This window comes from Capricornis sumatraensis, chromosome 2, assembly GCF_032405125.1.
Source record: "Capricornis sumatraensis isolate serow.1 chromosome 2, serow.2, whole genome shotgun sequence".
Taxonomy (NCBI): Eukaryota; Metazoa; Chordata; class Mammalia; order Artiodactyla; family Bovidae; genus Capricornis; species Capricornis sumatraensis.
The window spans coordinates 135,797,706-135,814,496 of NC_091070.1; the positions used below are offsets into that span (position 1 = coordinate 135,797,706).

General features: G+C 34.9%; 1 protein-coding gene across 1 annotated transcript in view; it reads right to left on the reverse strand.

The window, feature by feature from the left end:
- Window positions 1-717: 717 nt before the first annotated feature.
- The window catches only part of STXBP3 (syntaxin binding protein 3), a 47,254-nt gene continuing 31,180 nt past the window's right edge, over window positions 718-16,791 (reverse strand). Inside the window, exons 12-19 of the mRNA XM_068964908.1 lie at window positions 14,506-14,571; window positions 13,647-13,727; window positions 12,620-12,758; window positions 11,517-11,623; window positions 10,870-10,962; window positions 8,887-8,972; window positions 1,944-2,092; window positions 718-1,055 (exon numbers count right to left, since the gene is read on the reverse strand). Of these exons, the coding sequence (XP_068821009.1) occupies window positions 961-1,055; window positions 1,944-2,092; window positions 8,887-8,972; window positions 10,870-10,962; window positions 11,517-11,623; window positions 12,620-12,758; window positions 13,647-13,727; window positions 14,506-14,571 (816 nt within the window). The 3' untranslated portion in view covers window positions 718-960. The remainder of the gene's footprint in view (window positions 1,056-1,943; window positions 2,093-8,886; window positions 8,973-10,869; window positions 10,963-11,516; window positions 11,624-12,619; window positions 12,759-13,646; window positions 13,728-14,505; window positions 14,572-16,791) is intronic.

Genomic DNA, 16,791 nt, shown 5'->3' on the forward strand with positions numbered 1-16,791 from the left:
ATGCTAAGAGACAATATCTAGCATACATTCTCATACTAAAATCAATTCCAGAGGGATGGTAAGAGTTACTTATGAAAAATAAAATGAACCTATCAAAATGCTCTAGAAGATCAATGGGTGAATTTACAACCTTGGGTGCAAAGATAGCTCTAAGTACAATACAAATTTGGAGGCCATAAAGGAAAAGGGATAGATTTATCTAAATAAAAATTTTAAATGGTGGTATCAGTATTTTAAATTCACAAACATTTTGACAGCTATGTCCTCACTAGAAATTTACATTAAAGAGATATTTGCCAAGCTATGTACTCACAATGCAGCATTATTTGTAAGAGCAAAATTCTGAAGATAAGTGATATATAAAATTAGGGTCCATTATATGACAGAACATGACGAGGCCAGGTAAAAGGAGAGATCGGGAATGGAGAGGAGGGGTTCCCTTTGTACACCCATATCTTCACGTTATCCAGCCTTATGCAAAGACTACATCATTATCATCTAAGTCAAAAGGAGTTACCTTGGTAGAAAGATTATGATACATTCTTTTACTTCTTTGTAATTCTCTTGGAAATTTAAAGTTTCCCAATGTTTCCATCCTCCCGGCCAAAAAACAAAGATAATTTTTGTAAGTATGTATTTATTTTCTCTTAGAATGTTCATTATTTGTTTGTTAATTTAAACATTTCAAAATTATATAAAATTGCGATTTTTAGAAATACCTAGCAAGACAGTAAATGTTGTAAAATATTTCAATTAATGATTGAGTTACTTTACATATTTAAATTAAAAATGGCAAATCCAATGATATGTAATCATAGACAGTCCCTTAAGAAATACATCTGAAAGTCATTATTCCTTAAAATATTTACACTGTTTAAATTACATGAGAGCAACAATGTCTCGATCTATTTTAGTTGAACAAATTAATAAGAATCTCTAAATTGCTCCCCACCCAAAATGTTATTCATCTTTAGTAAAGGAGACTTTATCCTTGGGCTTATTCAGCATCTTTATATCATCCAACAGTTTTCTGGGTGTTAAAATATGCGTGGATCCTGGAAGAGGAAAAGATAAATCTTTAGAGGCCAGCAGTCAAATCAATTTTCACTGGCTAACTATATTGCCTTGTCCTTCAAACATACAAAGTGCAGTAGCTTGGGGCAGCTTAACAAAATTTCTGTAGGATGCCTTCCTAAACTACAATATTTTAATCCTTCCTCTTCATTAAGCACACTCAGTAACCCTTCACAAACAACGCCCACTACTATATTTTGTACTGTAGTTACCACTTTGTACTATATATTGATACAATGAAGAGCAAAATCGGAGGTTAGCCTGTGCCCCTGACAGAACAGCAAGAGTCACTGTGAATTCAGTCACAGGGAACTGTTAAGCAGAACCACAGACTGAAGCTTGATGTACAGATGCTGCATCTCCTCAGGCCAGGAGAGTCTAGGCATCAGTGGCTTTGACTGAAATTCTTAAAACTAAATTCCACACAGGCTCGGCCAACGTCAGGTCCACAGCCACAAAAAGTTTCAAAATATTTCTGTAGTAGAAATAAATGTTTCAAAAAGTATTTAATCATGAAAGCAAGAAAAGGATAGGATGAAATATTTTTCATATGTCATATGAAATGAAATCTCATATGAAATATTTCATATTTCACATATTTCATATATTCATAGGATATGTTTAATGATATTTAAAGAATGCAATATTCCTGAAACTCATTCTCTCAAAATCAGAATTGTAATTTTAAAAAATCATCAAAAGGTCAACCAGGAAAAAACTGGTACATCAGATAAAACACACTGATTCAAAATATATTTTTTTGCACTCAACAATTTAGTTCTAAATGTAAATTACAAGTTTTACAGATATATTTTTGCATCTAAGAGTTTGTTTTAAAAAAACAGACAAAAGGAAAACACAAGTCTTACCAATAATAACTTCACAGGACTTATGTGCCTGAGAAACTTCATAGGCACAACGCATTTCAGAGTATGTAATCCCTCCAATCACAAAAATAATCAGCTTAGACCCATTTTTTCGATCCTCTAAATAATTAGTTCTGGGTTTCTGCCGAGCACTAAAAAAATAAACATGGACATGTTAAAAATATTTCCAAAGCCATACTGCTTGTAGTCTTTTGAAAGAGCCTAACTCAGGCAAACTCAAATTTGGCACCAACTGCATTGATTTTAAGAAAATGACTTAACTATGGTATGACTGGAGCACCAAGAGCGAGGCAGGAGAGCCCCACTTTAAGTTCAATTTTGATCTGAGAGAGTTTGGACAAATGACTCACAATCTAGCTCAGCATGTTTACCTGTAAAACAGCTGTGTGTGTGTGTGCGCTCAGTTGTGTCCAACTCTTTGTGATCCCATGTACTACATCCCACCAGGCTCCTCTATCCATGGGATTTTCCAGGCAAGAATACTGGAGTGGGTTGCCATTTCCTCCTCCAGGGGACTTCCCAACCCGGGATCAAAGCGGCGTCTCCTGTGTCTCCAGCACTGCAGATGGATTTTTTACCTCTGAGCCATCTGGGAAGCCCCAGACAGAGCTAAGGGCCTGTCTTATTTATTTCAGATAAACACTCAGTATACCTGGAAAGTCTGTAACTTACTAAAGTTAAATAAAGGCAGGGCGGGTTGCACTGAGACAGCAATAGAGCTTAAAAGACATAGTGGAGGTGGGGAAGCACAGGCACTGATTTGGAGCTAACATGGTCCTGGAATGCCCCTTGCTGGAAGTCGGTGAAGTGCTGAGATATCCCGATATCCAGACAGGAGCTGTCCAACACGTGCGCCTGTGTTCAATGCAGTGTTAGTCACAATAGTCAAGATATAAAAATAACCTAAATGTCCACCAATGAACAAACTGACCCAAAAAAACTGTGTATATATACTGTGCAATATTGTTCATCCTTAAAAAGGAAGCAAATTCTTCCATCTGCAGCAACACGAATAAACTGGGAGGAAATTATGCTAAGTAAAATAAGGCAGACTCAGAAAGACTGCATGATCTCACTTATACGTGGAATTGAAAACAGTCAAACTCACAGAAGCAGACAGAAGAATGCTGGTGGTCAGGGAAGGTGGGCAGGGGAAGAGAATGAGACAGTATTGGTTCAAAGGGCACAAAATTCAACCATGCAAGATGAGTAAGTTCTAGAGATCTAATATACAGCGTGGAGACTATAGTTAACAAAACCATACTGTATATTTGACATATACTAAGAGGACAGATTTTAATTAAGTCTTCTTGCCACAAAAGAAGAAAGGGAAGAAGGGAAAATGGTAATTATGTGTATGTGGAGGTGATGGATATATTAACTAGCTTGTGGTGATTTCACAATGTATGTGTGTCAAAACATCAAGCTGTATACCTTAAACGTATGCAATATTATGAAATCAATTACCTCAATAATGCTGGTTAAAAAAAAAAAAGAGCAATGTGGGTTCCAATTCTGATTCTGCTTCTTTTTAATTCTGTATTATTTTTAGTAAGTTACTTAACCTCTCTTTAAACCTCAAGGGTTGTTTTCAAGATTAAATGCAATAATATACAGAATATACTGTATGGAATCTGATACTGGGAAACCACTAAATACACAGCTGTTATTTCTACCTCCTCCCCCCTTAGAATGCTCTAGATCTGCACTGATCAAGACAGCAGTCACTAGCCACATGAGGCAATTTAAACTTAACTAAAATTAAAAATTCAGTTTCTCAGTCACACTAGCTACATATCAAGTGCTCAACAGTTATATATGGCTACTGGTTATAAACAGGACAGTGCAGATAAAAGACATTCCATTATTGTAAGAAAGTTCTATTGGGTAGCACTGCTTTAAGTTATAAAAATCACTATATTTGTTCCCATACCGTCTGGTAAAAATTCTGAGCTTTTATTTGAAAACTAAATATTTAAAAATAAACATTTATGTAATCTATTAAAAATGTCTAAATTATATATGTGCTCTAGTAAAATAAACCTTAACTTCTCCTTTTCTTAGTGTAAGAATAAGATCCAATGTATTATCTTATACATACTTTGGAAACCATATTCTAGATACCTCTAAGACATAGAATATAGGATATCATGGTAAACTTTTAACAATGTTCTCAGTCTAGCCTTTCGGATGGTAATTTCCATCTGCCATTGTAAGGAATGATGAGGTAGTAAACAACAGAAAAAGTAAAGAGATTTAGTAGCTGGTTTTGAAAGGTGAAAGAGGAACAAGACACATTCTTGGTTTCCGTACAGAATAAATCAAGGACATACTATAAGTACAACTGTGATTTAAAAATGTCCAAAAATGGCAAGATAAAGCTAGAAAGCAAAAGAAAAACAAGTAATATTTGCTCAAAATGATTATGTGATTCTAACAATTTTTAAGCTTCTGAATAGCAATTTCAGGACATCAGGATTACATTTAATGTGTTTCATATGTATGTCTAAGACACTGTGCTAGTTTTATACTCTGAAAGACACATAAATGATTACATCTCCGTATCCTAGAACTCTCACTCTAGAAACCACCGAGAAGCTCCTGTTAAAATAAGAGCAAACATCTTTTTAAAAGCATAGCTGAAAGATGCATATGCAAAACCTCTCTGCAGGTAACACTCTTGATCCTGGGTACTGAAATAAGCTCTGAATCCAAAACAACAAAGCGCATGAGGAAATAAGCAACCATAAGTGTTTGCAGAAATGAAAAGCAGTGAAATTAGAACCCAAAGAACGTCAGATGTTGAATTCAGTAAATCTTAGTATTTATCATTTTAGTAAACAATCGACTATGTTGAAAATGATAAAGTAGAATAGAAAGCAGACAAAATAAGGACAAGGAAATCCAAGCATATCTGAAAAAGAAACGAGGACAATTTCTAAAAAAAAATAAAGAAAGAAAGAAGGAAAAGTAAAGTCGATGAACACAGAAACTAAAAAATAAATAAATATAGCTTACTCAGCAGTTTAGGTACAAATATAAGACAGAACTAAAGAATTGAAAATTAAATCCAAAGAAAAATTTCTAAAATGAAATACAAAAAGTAAAAGAAATATTAAAACTCAAGAGATATTACAAGGCATGAAAATAATATGAGATGTTTGAATAAAACAAGAATTTATGAAAGATATGAAACCTCAGATTTTAGGAAATGCATTTGAATCCCATGAAAGCAACAAAAACAAACCCTAGGTAAACGTAGCATAGGGAATGTACAGGACATGAAAGACAAAAAGCAACCAGAGAGCAAAGGCAAACTACCTATATAAAAGTATGATGAAACTGACAGAAAACACCCCGCCCCCATACACACACCTTCCCAAGAGCTAAACTGGAAACCAAGGAACAGCAGAATAACACCTCAGTGTTGCGTGAAAATTACCATGAGCCTAGAAATTCAAAGCTATCATGTAAGAATAATACAGACATTTTCAGACAGACAAAACCATAGAGACTCTACCACTGAGAGACCCACACTGAAAAAATTTCTAAAGGATACGCATCAGAAAAGAATATAACTGAGCTCAAAAAAGGGGATGCAAGCGGAAGCGGTACACAACATAACCGGTTAACATGCACATGCAACTAAAAGACAATACTGTTCATCATTAACTCTGGGAATAAAAAAGACTAAGGTGAAACCATAAAGAATTAAGAGAACACTTAAGGAGTGTAGAGTTTGAGTTTTCTAAGGCTCTGTACTGTTCATCAAGAGGGCAAAGATACTAATCTCAGACTTTGGTGAGTCAAAGATGTGTACTATAATTCTAAAGATAACTGCTATGAAAGTACAAATAAGCTATGTAACTTCTAAAATAGGAGAAAAGGGGAAAATGAAACTAAATAAAAGGTCTTTAGACCAAGAGAATTACCCTAAAGAAATACTCAAACACACGTAAATGTTTAAGAACGCTTACTGCACATTGTTAGGAAGTGTGCTAGTTTTGACCTAGTCTAAATTTCCATTGTGTGGAAAATACATAAATAAACTGTGAGAATCATGTAAGAATACACCAAACAGCAGTAAAAACTGTATACATGTATCAATTTGGGATAAATATCACAAGGATAATGTTGAGAGAAACTTAAAAGCACGTTGCAGGACTTCCTGGTGATACAGTGGATAAGAATCTGCCTGCCAATGCAGGGGACGTTTGATCCTTGGTTTGGGAAGATCCCACATGCTGCAGAGCAACTAAAGCACATGTGCACAGCTGCTGAGCCCGTGCTCTAGAGCCAATAAGCTGCAACTACTGAAGCCCACGTGTCACAACTGCTGAGCCTGCGTGCTGCAACTTCGGAAGCGCATGAACCTTGAGCCTGTAGCAACACGGGAAGCCCTGCAATGAGAAGCCCATGTACAACAAGGAGCAGCCTCTGCTCACCAAACTAGAAAAAGCCTGTACACAGCAACAGAGACCCAGTGCAACCAAAATAAATAAATACATAGATTAAAAAAAAAAGTTGCAGGAAGACACAACATGACACCATTTATATTAAGATTAAAAACACAAAGACAGCTTGGGGTCATGATAGAGTAAGATGGTCAGAAGACTGCCCACCAAGAAAACAAGTATAAACCTGGATGAAACTGTGGGGGAAAAAACCATTTCAGATCACTTGGGAAAATGAACCACAGGCAAATGACAAATTAAGAAGCATTTACTCTTAAAAAATGTTAGTATATAGGTAAGAATGGTGGTCACCACCATTCTATGCGACCTTTTGGCCTGAGGTTACATCCAACCTGCACAGTTCTTCCAACTCAGCAAAAACTGTAGCTTTACTGACTTGAAGCTGGCTGCGAGAACCACCAATTCTACTGCCTAAGGCGGAAGACTTGATACAAGGTAGGAAGCAAAGTGAGTACAAAATCCTATAGCTTTGCTAGTTAAAGGCAGACCTGGTTTAGAGTAGATCTGCAGCGTTGGTAGCACAACACCCTGGTCCCAGGATGGGAGAGGCAGCATTATCAGCCAGAAATTTAATGGGGAAACCTTGAGAGTAAGAAAGCCAAAGAAGACAAAGTCCCCCCACATCCTTAGCTGACTGCCAAATTATGCTTGTGCCAGGGTAAGCCAGAGAAAGCCCAAGGAAAAAAATAAGAAAAAAAGAAGGGGGATAGTGGGGAGAAGACTCAAGAACTGACTATGACTTGTAATGCAGTCCTTAACCCACAATCAGATTGATCAGCAATCGATGAAAGGTTTACAGGCTTGAGGTTGTCTAAATACAAACTCTGTCTAGATAACTGGCTGACCTCTAAACTATTCAGACATAGGGCAACTGCTAGTAACCAAGCTAAAAAATTAAATTTAAAATTAAAAAAGCCCTACAATGACATCAGTGGCTACACTGCAAGGGGGCATTGATCCCACAGCTTAAAATCTATACAAGTTACTAAAACAAAAAACAACTTAGAGTTGCTGTTACATAATACAGTATCTTAAAGGCCTAATTTTCAGCCAAAAATTAGTAGATGTGTAAGAAAACAATAAAGGGTGATCCACATGCTGGGAAAAAACCATCAACAGAAACTGACCCTAAGTGAATCCGGATGTTGGATTTAGCAGACTTCAAAGATACTATTATAAATACGATCAAATAATTAAAGAAAATTATGCTAACAATATGTTAATCAATGGAGAATTTCAAAAGAGAAATGGAAAGTAAAAAAGAAGCAAATGGAAATTCAAAAGGTGATTAGTACAATAATGAAATGAAAAATTGAGTAGATGGGCTCGATAGCAGATTTGAGATGTCAGACTAAAGAATCAAAGAACTGAAGATGGATCAATAGATACTAGCATATCTGAAGAACAGAAAGAGAAAAAGTGGAAGAAAGGTAAACAGAGCCTCAGTGACCCATAAGACAAAGTCAAACTTTCCAACATCTGGGTGATGGAGTTTCAAAAGCAGAAGAGGGAGAAAGAAGTGGGCAGAAAAAATTTGAAGAAACAGCAACTGAAAACTCCCCAAATTTTGATGAGCACTATTAACTTGTAAATCCAAGAAAATTCAACTAACCCCAGGAAGAACAAACACAGAAAGAACTCTCCTTGGGCACATAACAGTTAAACTGCTAAAAGCCAAAGACCAGTAGAAAAATCCTGCAAAACAGAACTCTATACATTGTTTAGAATACAAATATATGTGGAAAATGTATGAAGATATATAGGTCAATGATAAACAGCAAATTCAAGATAGTGAAGAAGGGAGAATAATAAAAATCAGTGAGTGATATACAGGAAGCTTGGACTATATTTAAAATGATTCATTTGTTAATCTGGGCACCAAGTATAGGGTATACATTATAATACTATCTACAGCTTTCTGAATGCTTCAAATATTTTCTCACCAAAAGTCATCAAAAAGGATTATGTCATCTGCTAATGTGAAGAAAGAAAAAGGGGAGAAACTCTTCTCTAGTTTCATGAAAATATTTTTGATAATAAAGCACATTTTCATATTGCTTATCTGTGTGTATGTGTGCATGTGTGTCTGTGTGTCAGTCGCTCAGTCATGTCTGGCTCTTTGTGATCCCATGGACTTTTCTGTCCATGGAATTTTCCTGGAAAGAATACTGGAGTGAGTTACCACTTCCTACTCCAGGGGATCTTCCCAACCAGGGACCAAACCCAAGTCTCTTACACTGGCAGGAGGATTCTTTACCACTGTGCCACCTGGGAAGCCCCATTGCGTATCTGGATTCATTAAGACAGGTTACAGTTAAAGAAAAACTACCTTTTAAGTGACTACTTGCTTCAAGGAGAGTTATCAATATAGGAATATCTGTGTACCATTTCAGTTATTAGTCTGCAATATCACAGTGAAAATTTCACTGACTTTCATTTATAGATTTTACCTTACAGCTCCTGAGCCATTCCAGACTGCTGGGCACTGGGAACAATATGGCCACTCTTTTGAATCTAATCTGTTATCAATGGCATCCTAGGGAAGATAAGAATTAAATCCATCAAGAAGATACTATAAACTCCAATATTTTGCTTTACATAAAACTCAAAACTTGTATTTACAATTAAAGAACATAAGGATACATATTTAATAAAATAAGGTTAGCTCTCTTTTTGAAACTCACAAATCTTATCTGCTACAAAATTAATGCAATTATTAAACCAATATTTATTGCATGCCTACATTTCTTATTTACAGGGTTCCCACTTTGGTGTGAAAATCCCAGGTACTTTATCAGGGTATTTATCTCGAGAATGCTAGGGGCTTCTAAATACCGTCTTAATCCTGACAGACCTCTTAGGCTACCAGAGTTCAGGCCTTGCGTTTCATAACTGAAGTCGTTCAGTTGTGTTCAACTCTTTGCGACCCCATGGACAATAGTCTACCAGGCTCCTTCATCCATGGGATTTTCCAGGCAAGAATACTGGAGTGGGTTGCCATTTCCTTCTCCAGGAGATCTTCCCAACCCAGGGATTGAACCCAGGTCTCCTGCATTGTAGGCAGATACCTTACCGTCTGAGCCACCAGGGAAGTCTTTGCCCTTCATAGTGATGGCTTTTAAACAAAACATGTATCCTGGCCTAGGTGTATTCAAGACTATCTGATGAGATGGAAGAAGCTTTCTTTTTCATTTAAAAATGTTTCCTTCTTTTTACTGTTAACATCTTATGATATTTATGTGTATGTATATAATACACACATAGTGTTTTATCAGTACAGCATTTATATAGTTTATAAATAAATGTATAGTGTTTTAATCAGTACAGCACTTACATAGTTTATAAATGGCCACATACTGTATGCTCCTGATCACATTTATTATGAGAAAGTGTACATAATTAAAAGTTTGAAGACCACCGATTTAGAACACCACAGCTTTAGAACATTAACAGTAACAATAAGTAGGAATGGACACAAGGTCCTCCGTAGTTCTAGAGTATTTCAATAAGACTGCAAGATGTGAAGAATCAAAGCTTCAGGAGAACCCTAAAGGCCTTAGGTTGCTACTGAGGTAAAGTGGAGTTTTTGAATTTAACATGCAAATCCTTGTTAAAGGGTTTGAGAAGGTCAATTCTTATTTTTAGAATACTATCAGTAGCAAAGAAAAACTCCTTAGTTCTACATCCTTGTTACAGATCAGGAAAAAAAAATCTTACATTGCAAGGAAAAAAGTCTAAACTCTTTGAAATCTTCATATATCAAGCATGTGTAAATGACATAGAATTAGTCAAGCAAAACAGAAAAATCATGGGAAAAACTGTACCCAATTTCCAAAGGAAAATAGAAATTAATGTTTAATAAGTTAAAGGCAAATTGGAATAAATAGAACTATCTGATTATGACTTTATTGAGCTCATAATGCAATTATTAGTTCATTTTCTAACTTCCTAAAATTGAAAATTATTTTCTAAAAGCAAACAGTACTAAAAGAATCAGCCATCTGTCAATTATAAAAGCAAATGATAGTGAGGTTTACATTTTAATCACAAATCATTTCTAAGAATATTGGGATTTAACACTCTAATAGTGGTCACAAAAAATGTTATTTTGTTGAACTTTCATTCAACTAAATTATTTATATTTCTGCTATATAGTAATTTCAAACAAGAGTCTTTTTCATAAAGCATGCATGTGCTTATCTTTTTAAATTTATTTTGAGGCAATTAGTGGTATGAATTGGCAGTCTTTAAGGGAGAACTTTCAAGAGCTTCTGCTCCTCCCTAGATATCAGATACAGTCTTCTTTTATGAACCCTCTCAGTACTACAGATAATTCCTGACCCATAGATATGCTCAAACTGACAGATAAATGGACAGAGAGTAAAAAATATTCTACAAAGGGCAGAGTATAAATAAAATTTAATGAATTTTACCTCTAAAATATCTTTGATGAAAGGCGTCCATCTAGACAGTTGAAAAGTTTCTTCTGCAGACCGATCCTTTCTTGATGGTTTGCCTTGTTGAGACTAATATAATTAAAGGAAAAAAACTAAAAATCAGTGATTTTATTTAGTGATACTCTCTTTATCTTTTCTATCAAGATGTTTAATTTACAACAAATACTATGTTGCATCTGACTTAAAACTAACAGTGGAAAAGTCCACTAAAAAAATCTAAATAGGTGTAGTCAAATAACTTCACAGTATTTCTGTACATTAATGATAAAATTTATGATAGTATCAGAAAGTATGTTTTCTCCAAAATGCTTATATAAAACTTGATAGGAAAGAGTAAGATTCTACAGACTTCTTCAAATTTTGCTATAAATACATCATAGAAAGAAAAGCATAAATAGCAAATTACAACAGAAGCTAAAAGATATAAATTCACTAGAAAAATGTATTTGTCCAAAATTACTCATACGTGGAAAAGAAAATAAAATTTTTAATATTTTACTTACCAAATCTACAAAGGAAATTAAGAAGGCTGTTCACACGGATTCCCACATAAGAAAACATATTTAATGCAAACAACCATGCACGCACATGTATAAGTCTATACAGAATGTAAGATTTCTTACTGGAGGGACAATGGGAACACCAAGGTAGCTCCAGTTACGAATCATATCACTCTCATTTTCTATCTTTACATTCTGGATCAACCTGTCCAAGTTTTCTTCTGTAGTTCCTTAGATAAATAAAAATGAATGCACAGTCAAATAACTGCTACCACAATCATTTCTAGGTTTAGGGACCCAAGAATAAAGCTTTTTTAAAAGAAAGCAAACATTTAAATTATATAACCTTAAGTTTGCTCCCAATTCCACATTTTTCCTTTTATTTACCTTAATCAACTTTAACCACTACTTTTGATTTTCCTGCGGGAGACCTGGGCTCAATCCCTGGGTTGGGAAGAACTCCTGGAGAAGGGAAAGGCTACCTACTCCAGTATTCTGGCCTGAAGAATTCCATGGACTTTATAGTCCACGGGGTCACAAAGAGACTCGACTGAGCAACCTTCACTTTCACTTTTCACTTTAATTTTTCTAAGATTCTCTTATGACCAGTAGTAAACTACTTATTGTAAAGTGATTTTAGATCTGGGTACTCCTTGGAAGGAAAGTTATGGCCAACCTAGACAGCATATTGAAAAGCAGAGACATTACTTTGCCAGCAAAGGTCCATCTAGTCAAGGCTATGGTTTTTCCAGTGGTCATGTATGGATGTGAGAGTTGGACTGTGAAGAAAGCTGAGTGCCAAAGAATTGACGCTTTCGAGCTGCAGTGTTGGAGAGACTCTTGAGAGTCCCTTGGACTGCAAGGAGATCCAACCAGTCCATTCTACAGGAGATCAGCCCTGAGTGTTCATTGGAAGGACTGATGCTAAAGCTGAAACTCCAACACTTTGGCCACCTCATGTAAAGAGTTGACTCACTGGAAAAGATCCTGATGCTGGGAGGGATTTGGGGGCAGGAGGAGAAGGGGACGACAGAGGATGAGATGGCTAGATGGCATCACCGACTCAATGGACATGAATTTGAGTAAACTCAAGGAGCTGGTGATAGACAGGGAGGCCTGGTGTGCTGTGATTCATGAAGTCACAAAGAGTCGGACACGACTGAGCGACTGAACTGAATTGATCTTTATCTTAATATATTCATTAAAATATAAACAATCTATATTACCATTAATACTGAAGATATAAAGTAGGATTGCTCTTATTTTATCATAATTATCATGATTTTTGCTGAGTAGAACTGGAAGGAGTACTCGCATAGCATCTTTGACTTTCTGTCCTTCTGCATCAGTTCCAAGTGCCAGGTCCTTAATGAAAATGAAATATAGTCAGTGGTCTATGATCTAAATTCATTTTTCAGTTAAAAATATTACTAAAATTTGCCAAATTTTAATGGAACATTGATGATATTTCCTAGGAAATGTGAGCATCACTTGTAAACTATTACTGTATAAAATGTAAAAAGTCAAAACAATTCAGAAAGGAAGAAAATCATTAATCTAAACTTTTGCTAACATGGGAGACAGGAACTACATGTGGCTACTGAGCACTTGAAATGGGTCTAGTCTGAATCAAGATGAGCTATAAGTTAAAACAACAGTTTGAAGATTTACATTTGAAAAAAAGTATAAAAATATTTCAATAATTGTTTTATACTGACTACATGTTGAAATGATAGTATTTTGGATGTACTGAGCTAAATCAAGTATATTATTAAAATTAACCACACTCATCTCATTTTACATTTTTAATATAATGACTAGAATATTTAAAATTACATATGACTTGTGTTCTATTTCTATTAGACAGTACTGATTTGAACAGTTTTGGCATCAGAGAGGAGCCTTTAATTAAATGTGCCTACACAGTACTCTGCAGGGTGTTACCTGAAATGCTGCACCCACTGAAAAAGGCCAGCCAACAATGTTACCCTGAATTAATGCTCCAAACATTGAAATCATCCCATTCACCCAAACATGCAGATTAGGAGGGACAGCCTACTATTAACATGACACTGTATAGCTACTTGTTGGAATTGGTAAGGAATATTGTATTAAATACTAAGTGGGTGTATCTCCTTCTAAAAGAGATTGTATGGTTTAGGGCACTATATTGAGCAAAAAGTTAGGTTTTACCTTACAAAGTTAATTCTGGAAAGCTACCTTAAATATAGGTGTTTCTGACTCTGCACTTACCTGTTCAGTTTTGCAGAGCTTTTCTATATTAGACTTGAACTTATTCATGCAATCTTCTGCTAAGTTAAGATGAACAACTTGCTGAAAAACAGAAAAAAAATAAATTATTTAAAGCATTTTCATTTCTTTTTGTGTAACTGATAATACTAAACATTTGGGATGGGCCTGAAGGGAAGTATGAGCTTAGGTGGGAAGGAGGTACCATGTAAATCAAGGAAAACAACTCAAGAAAGAAAAAAAGTGGAAATTATCATGATCTAAAGGGGATAATCAACAGACCACAAAAAACAGAACAAAAGGGCTGAACTTGTATTGGATTTATAAGTAGTGAAAAATAAAGTGAGAAAAAACCAGTGAAGCCCATAAAGTCAAGCAGAAAAAGTCTGAATTTACATTATTGATTTTTGATTAGGGAGTAATACAATAAAAATTTTTTTTAGTATTATTCTGGCAATGACTTCTGAGAAGGATCGGAACAGCAAAAACAAAAAAAAATAATTTACCTGCCCACACAGCTTTAATTGCTTTAAAATTTACTAATATGTAACTATTAATTCAAAGAAGCAAGCATAATAACAAGGACTTGTCAATGCAATGTTGAATTTTCTTATTAAGCTGATAAAAAATAAAGTTTCTCTGGCTGTTCAAGACAAAGATATAAAAATGTTTTGGATGGATTTGAACAAATATAGAGAACTCTATTGGGTAGCTTAGACATTTGGGGTATTTCTCAGACCTAAAGTAAGGGTTTAAAGGTCAACTAATACCAAGTATTCCATGACACCCACTGCTAAACTTGACTACAGAACTGAGTGGACTAATAAATTAAAAATGATTTCTTATATATGATACCTCTTACCTTAGTAATCTGTTTACGGAAATGGGGCATCTTTTTCATCAGCTGGGTAAGAGCACTAAGTGATGTCTAGGAAAAATCAAACATTTTAAAAAACTAACTTATGATTCAGTTATTTTATACAATAACTTTTAAATCCTATAGTTTTAAATTCTTATTAATTTACTAAATATTTGCCAATTAAAAAAAAAGACAATTTCAAAGGTTTTCAGTTGAGCCATGATAAAAGTAGCTGATATAAAAATTATTCTCCCACCATAAACAAAACCAAAATTGGACAAAATAAAAAAAGACAACAGCTTTCAAGCAAAGGCTGTCTTAAAAATAGTTAAAAGTTAGGTTACTTGAATAAAGGGAAGCACAGGAGGTGATCCCTGCACTCATCTGGCTCTCCTCTGGAACATTTTTCAAAGCACAGTAAAAGGAAGTAGAATTCAAGCAGAAAAAAAGTCTCTCTGAGCAGAGGAAAAAGAGATCCGAGTTTGGGGCTACTGAGGTAGGGTTTGCAAGTCCAGGGTACTTGAGAGTAAAAGCCAGTCACAGCATAATTCACAGATGTGTAGAGGAGATGCCTTAGGGTTCCTGGCCAAATACTAAGCTGCATGTGTACAGGGCATAAGTCTTAGAGGCCTAACAGAGAACGACTGCAGAGATTTCACATGGTCTTTACACTAAGACAGTATTGGCATTCTCTGATCCAGACAAAGCAAAGAGCTCTAAGTGAACATCCCAGATATTCAGTCCTGGAAGGACTATGTCTTTGAACTAAATGCAAAAGTGAAATACACTCAACGTAACAAAAGCCTCACATGAAATTTCCACACAATCTAGGTTATTCACCAGCAAATTAACTGACTGCCAGAAAAGAACTCAGCACTCTTTGTAGACAGAACATCATCAACAGCCTCTGCAATATAGCATCCACAAGGTCCAACATACAATATATAACTGGACATGTAAAACAGGAAAAAGTGATACTCAAGTGGTAAAAACAGTCAATAAAAGCAGACTCAAAATAATCCAGATGCTGGAGTTAGCAGACACAGAATTTAAAATAACATATTTATGTTAAAGAAAACAGGGGAAAAGATAAACTGTAAATGAATGAAAAGATGGAGTATATCAGTAGAGAATCAGACTTTATTAAAAAAAAGTCAATGAATGTCCCAGAACTAAATGCAATCTTTGAAATCAAAAACACAATGAATGACATACATTATTGGTGAGACCATAAAATGGTACAGCAAACTAGTAAGTTTGGACGTTTTCTATATGATTAAATATACATTTCCTATATGATCCAGCAATCCCACTCTTGTTTAAACAAGTGAATGAAAACATCTGTTCACACAAAACTTGAATGTTCATAGTGGCTTTATTTGTAATTGCCATCAACTTGGGAAAAACCTAAATGTTCTGCAATTTGTGAACGGATAACATCCATACAATATATCCATACACTGGAATACTACTCAGCAATAAAAATGTCAAAGCTACTGTCATATGTCACATGGATGAATGTCAAGTGCAATAGATTAAAGGAAAAAGCCATATTGTTATTATTATGTTATTACATAAATGACACTTAGCTGTCATTCTGGAAAAGGCAAAACTATAATAATAGAAAAAAAGAATAGTGGTTCTAAGGTGGAGAGGTTGCCTACAAAGTGGCAGAAGGCAATGGGGGATATTGATGGAACCGTCCTATATCTTGGTTGTGGTTATGAGAGTATACATTTGTCAAAACTCACAGAATCATACACTATAAAGGGGAACTTTACTTCCTAACTCAGTTTTAAAAAGCACTAGTCAAAATAAAGCAGGTATGGCTATATTAAAATCAGACAAAGTAGAGTTTAAGGCAAGGAATACTGCAAATGAAAATGAAAATGACATTTTATACTGATAAAAGATAAATTCAATAGAAAGAAAACTATCTTAAATTTATAGAGTCTAATTAAACAAGGGTGCATCAGTTGATATAGCTTTGAGAGTTGACAAGATTATTAAAAAAATTAGACTAATTCAGCCATACATTATACCATTCCTGGTAACTGACATAAAAAAACAGATAAAAAATTTGTAAAGAGACAGAATATTTGAATAACATGATAAACCAACTTGGCTTAATTAACATTAACAGAATTTGTATTCTTTTCAAGTACAAATAGGGTATTTACAACAGATCATATGATAGGTCACAAGCCAAGCCTGAACAAATTCCAAAGGACTAAACTCATACAGACTCCATTCTCTGACCACTATATAATTAAATTACAACTCAGTAAC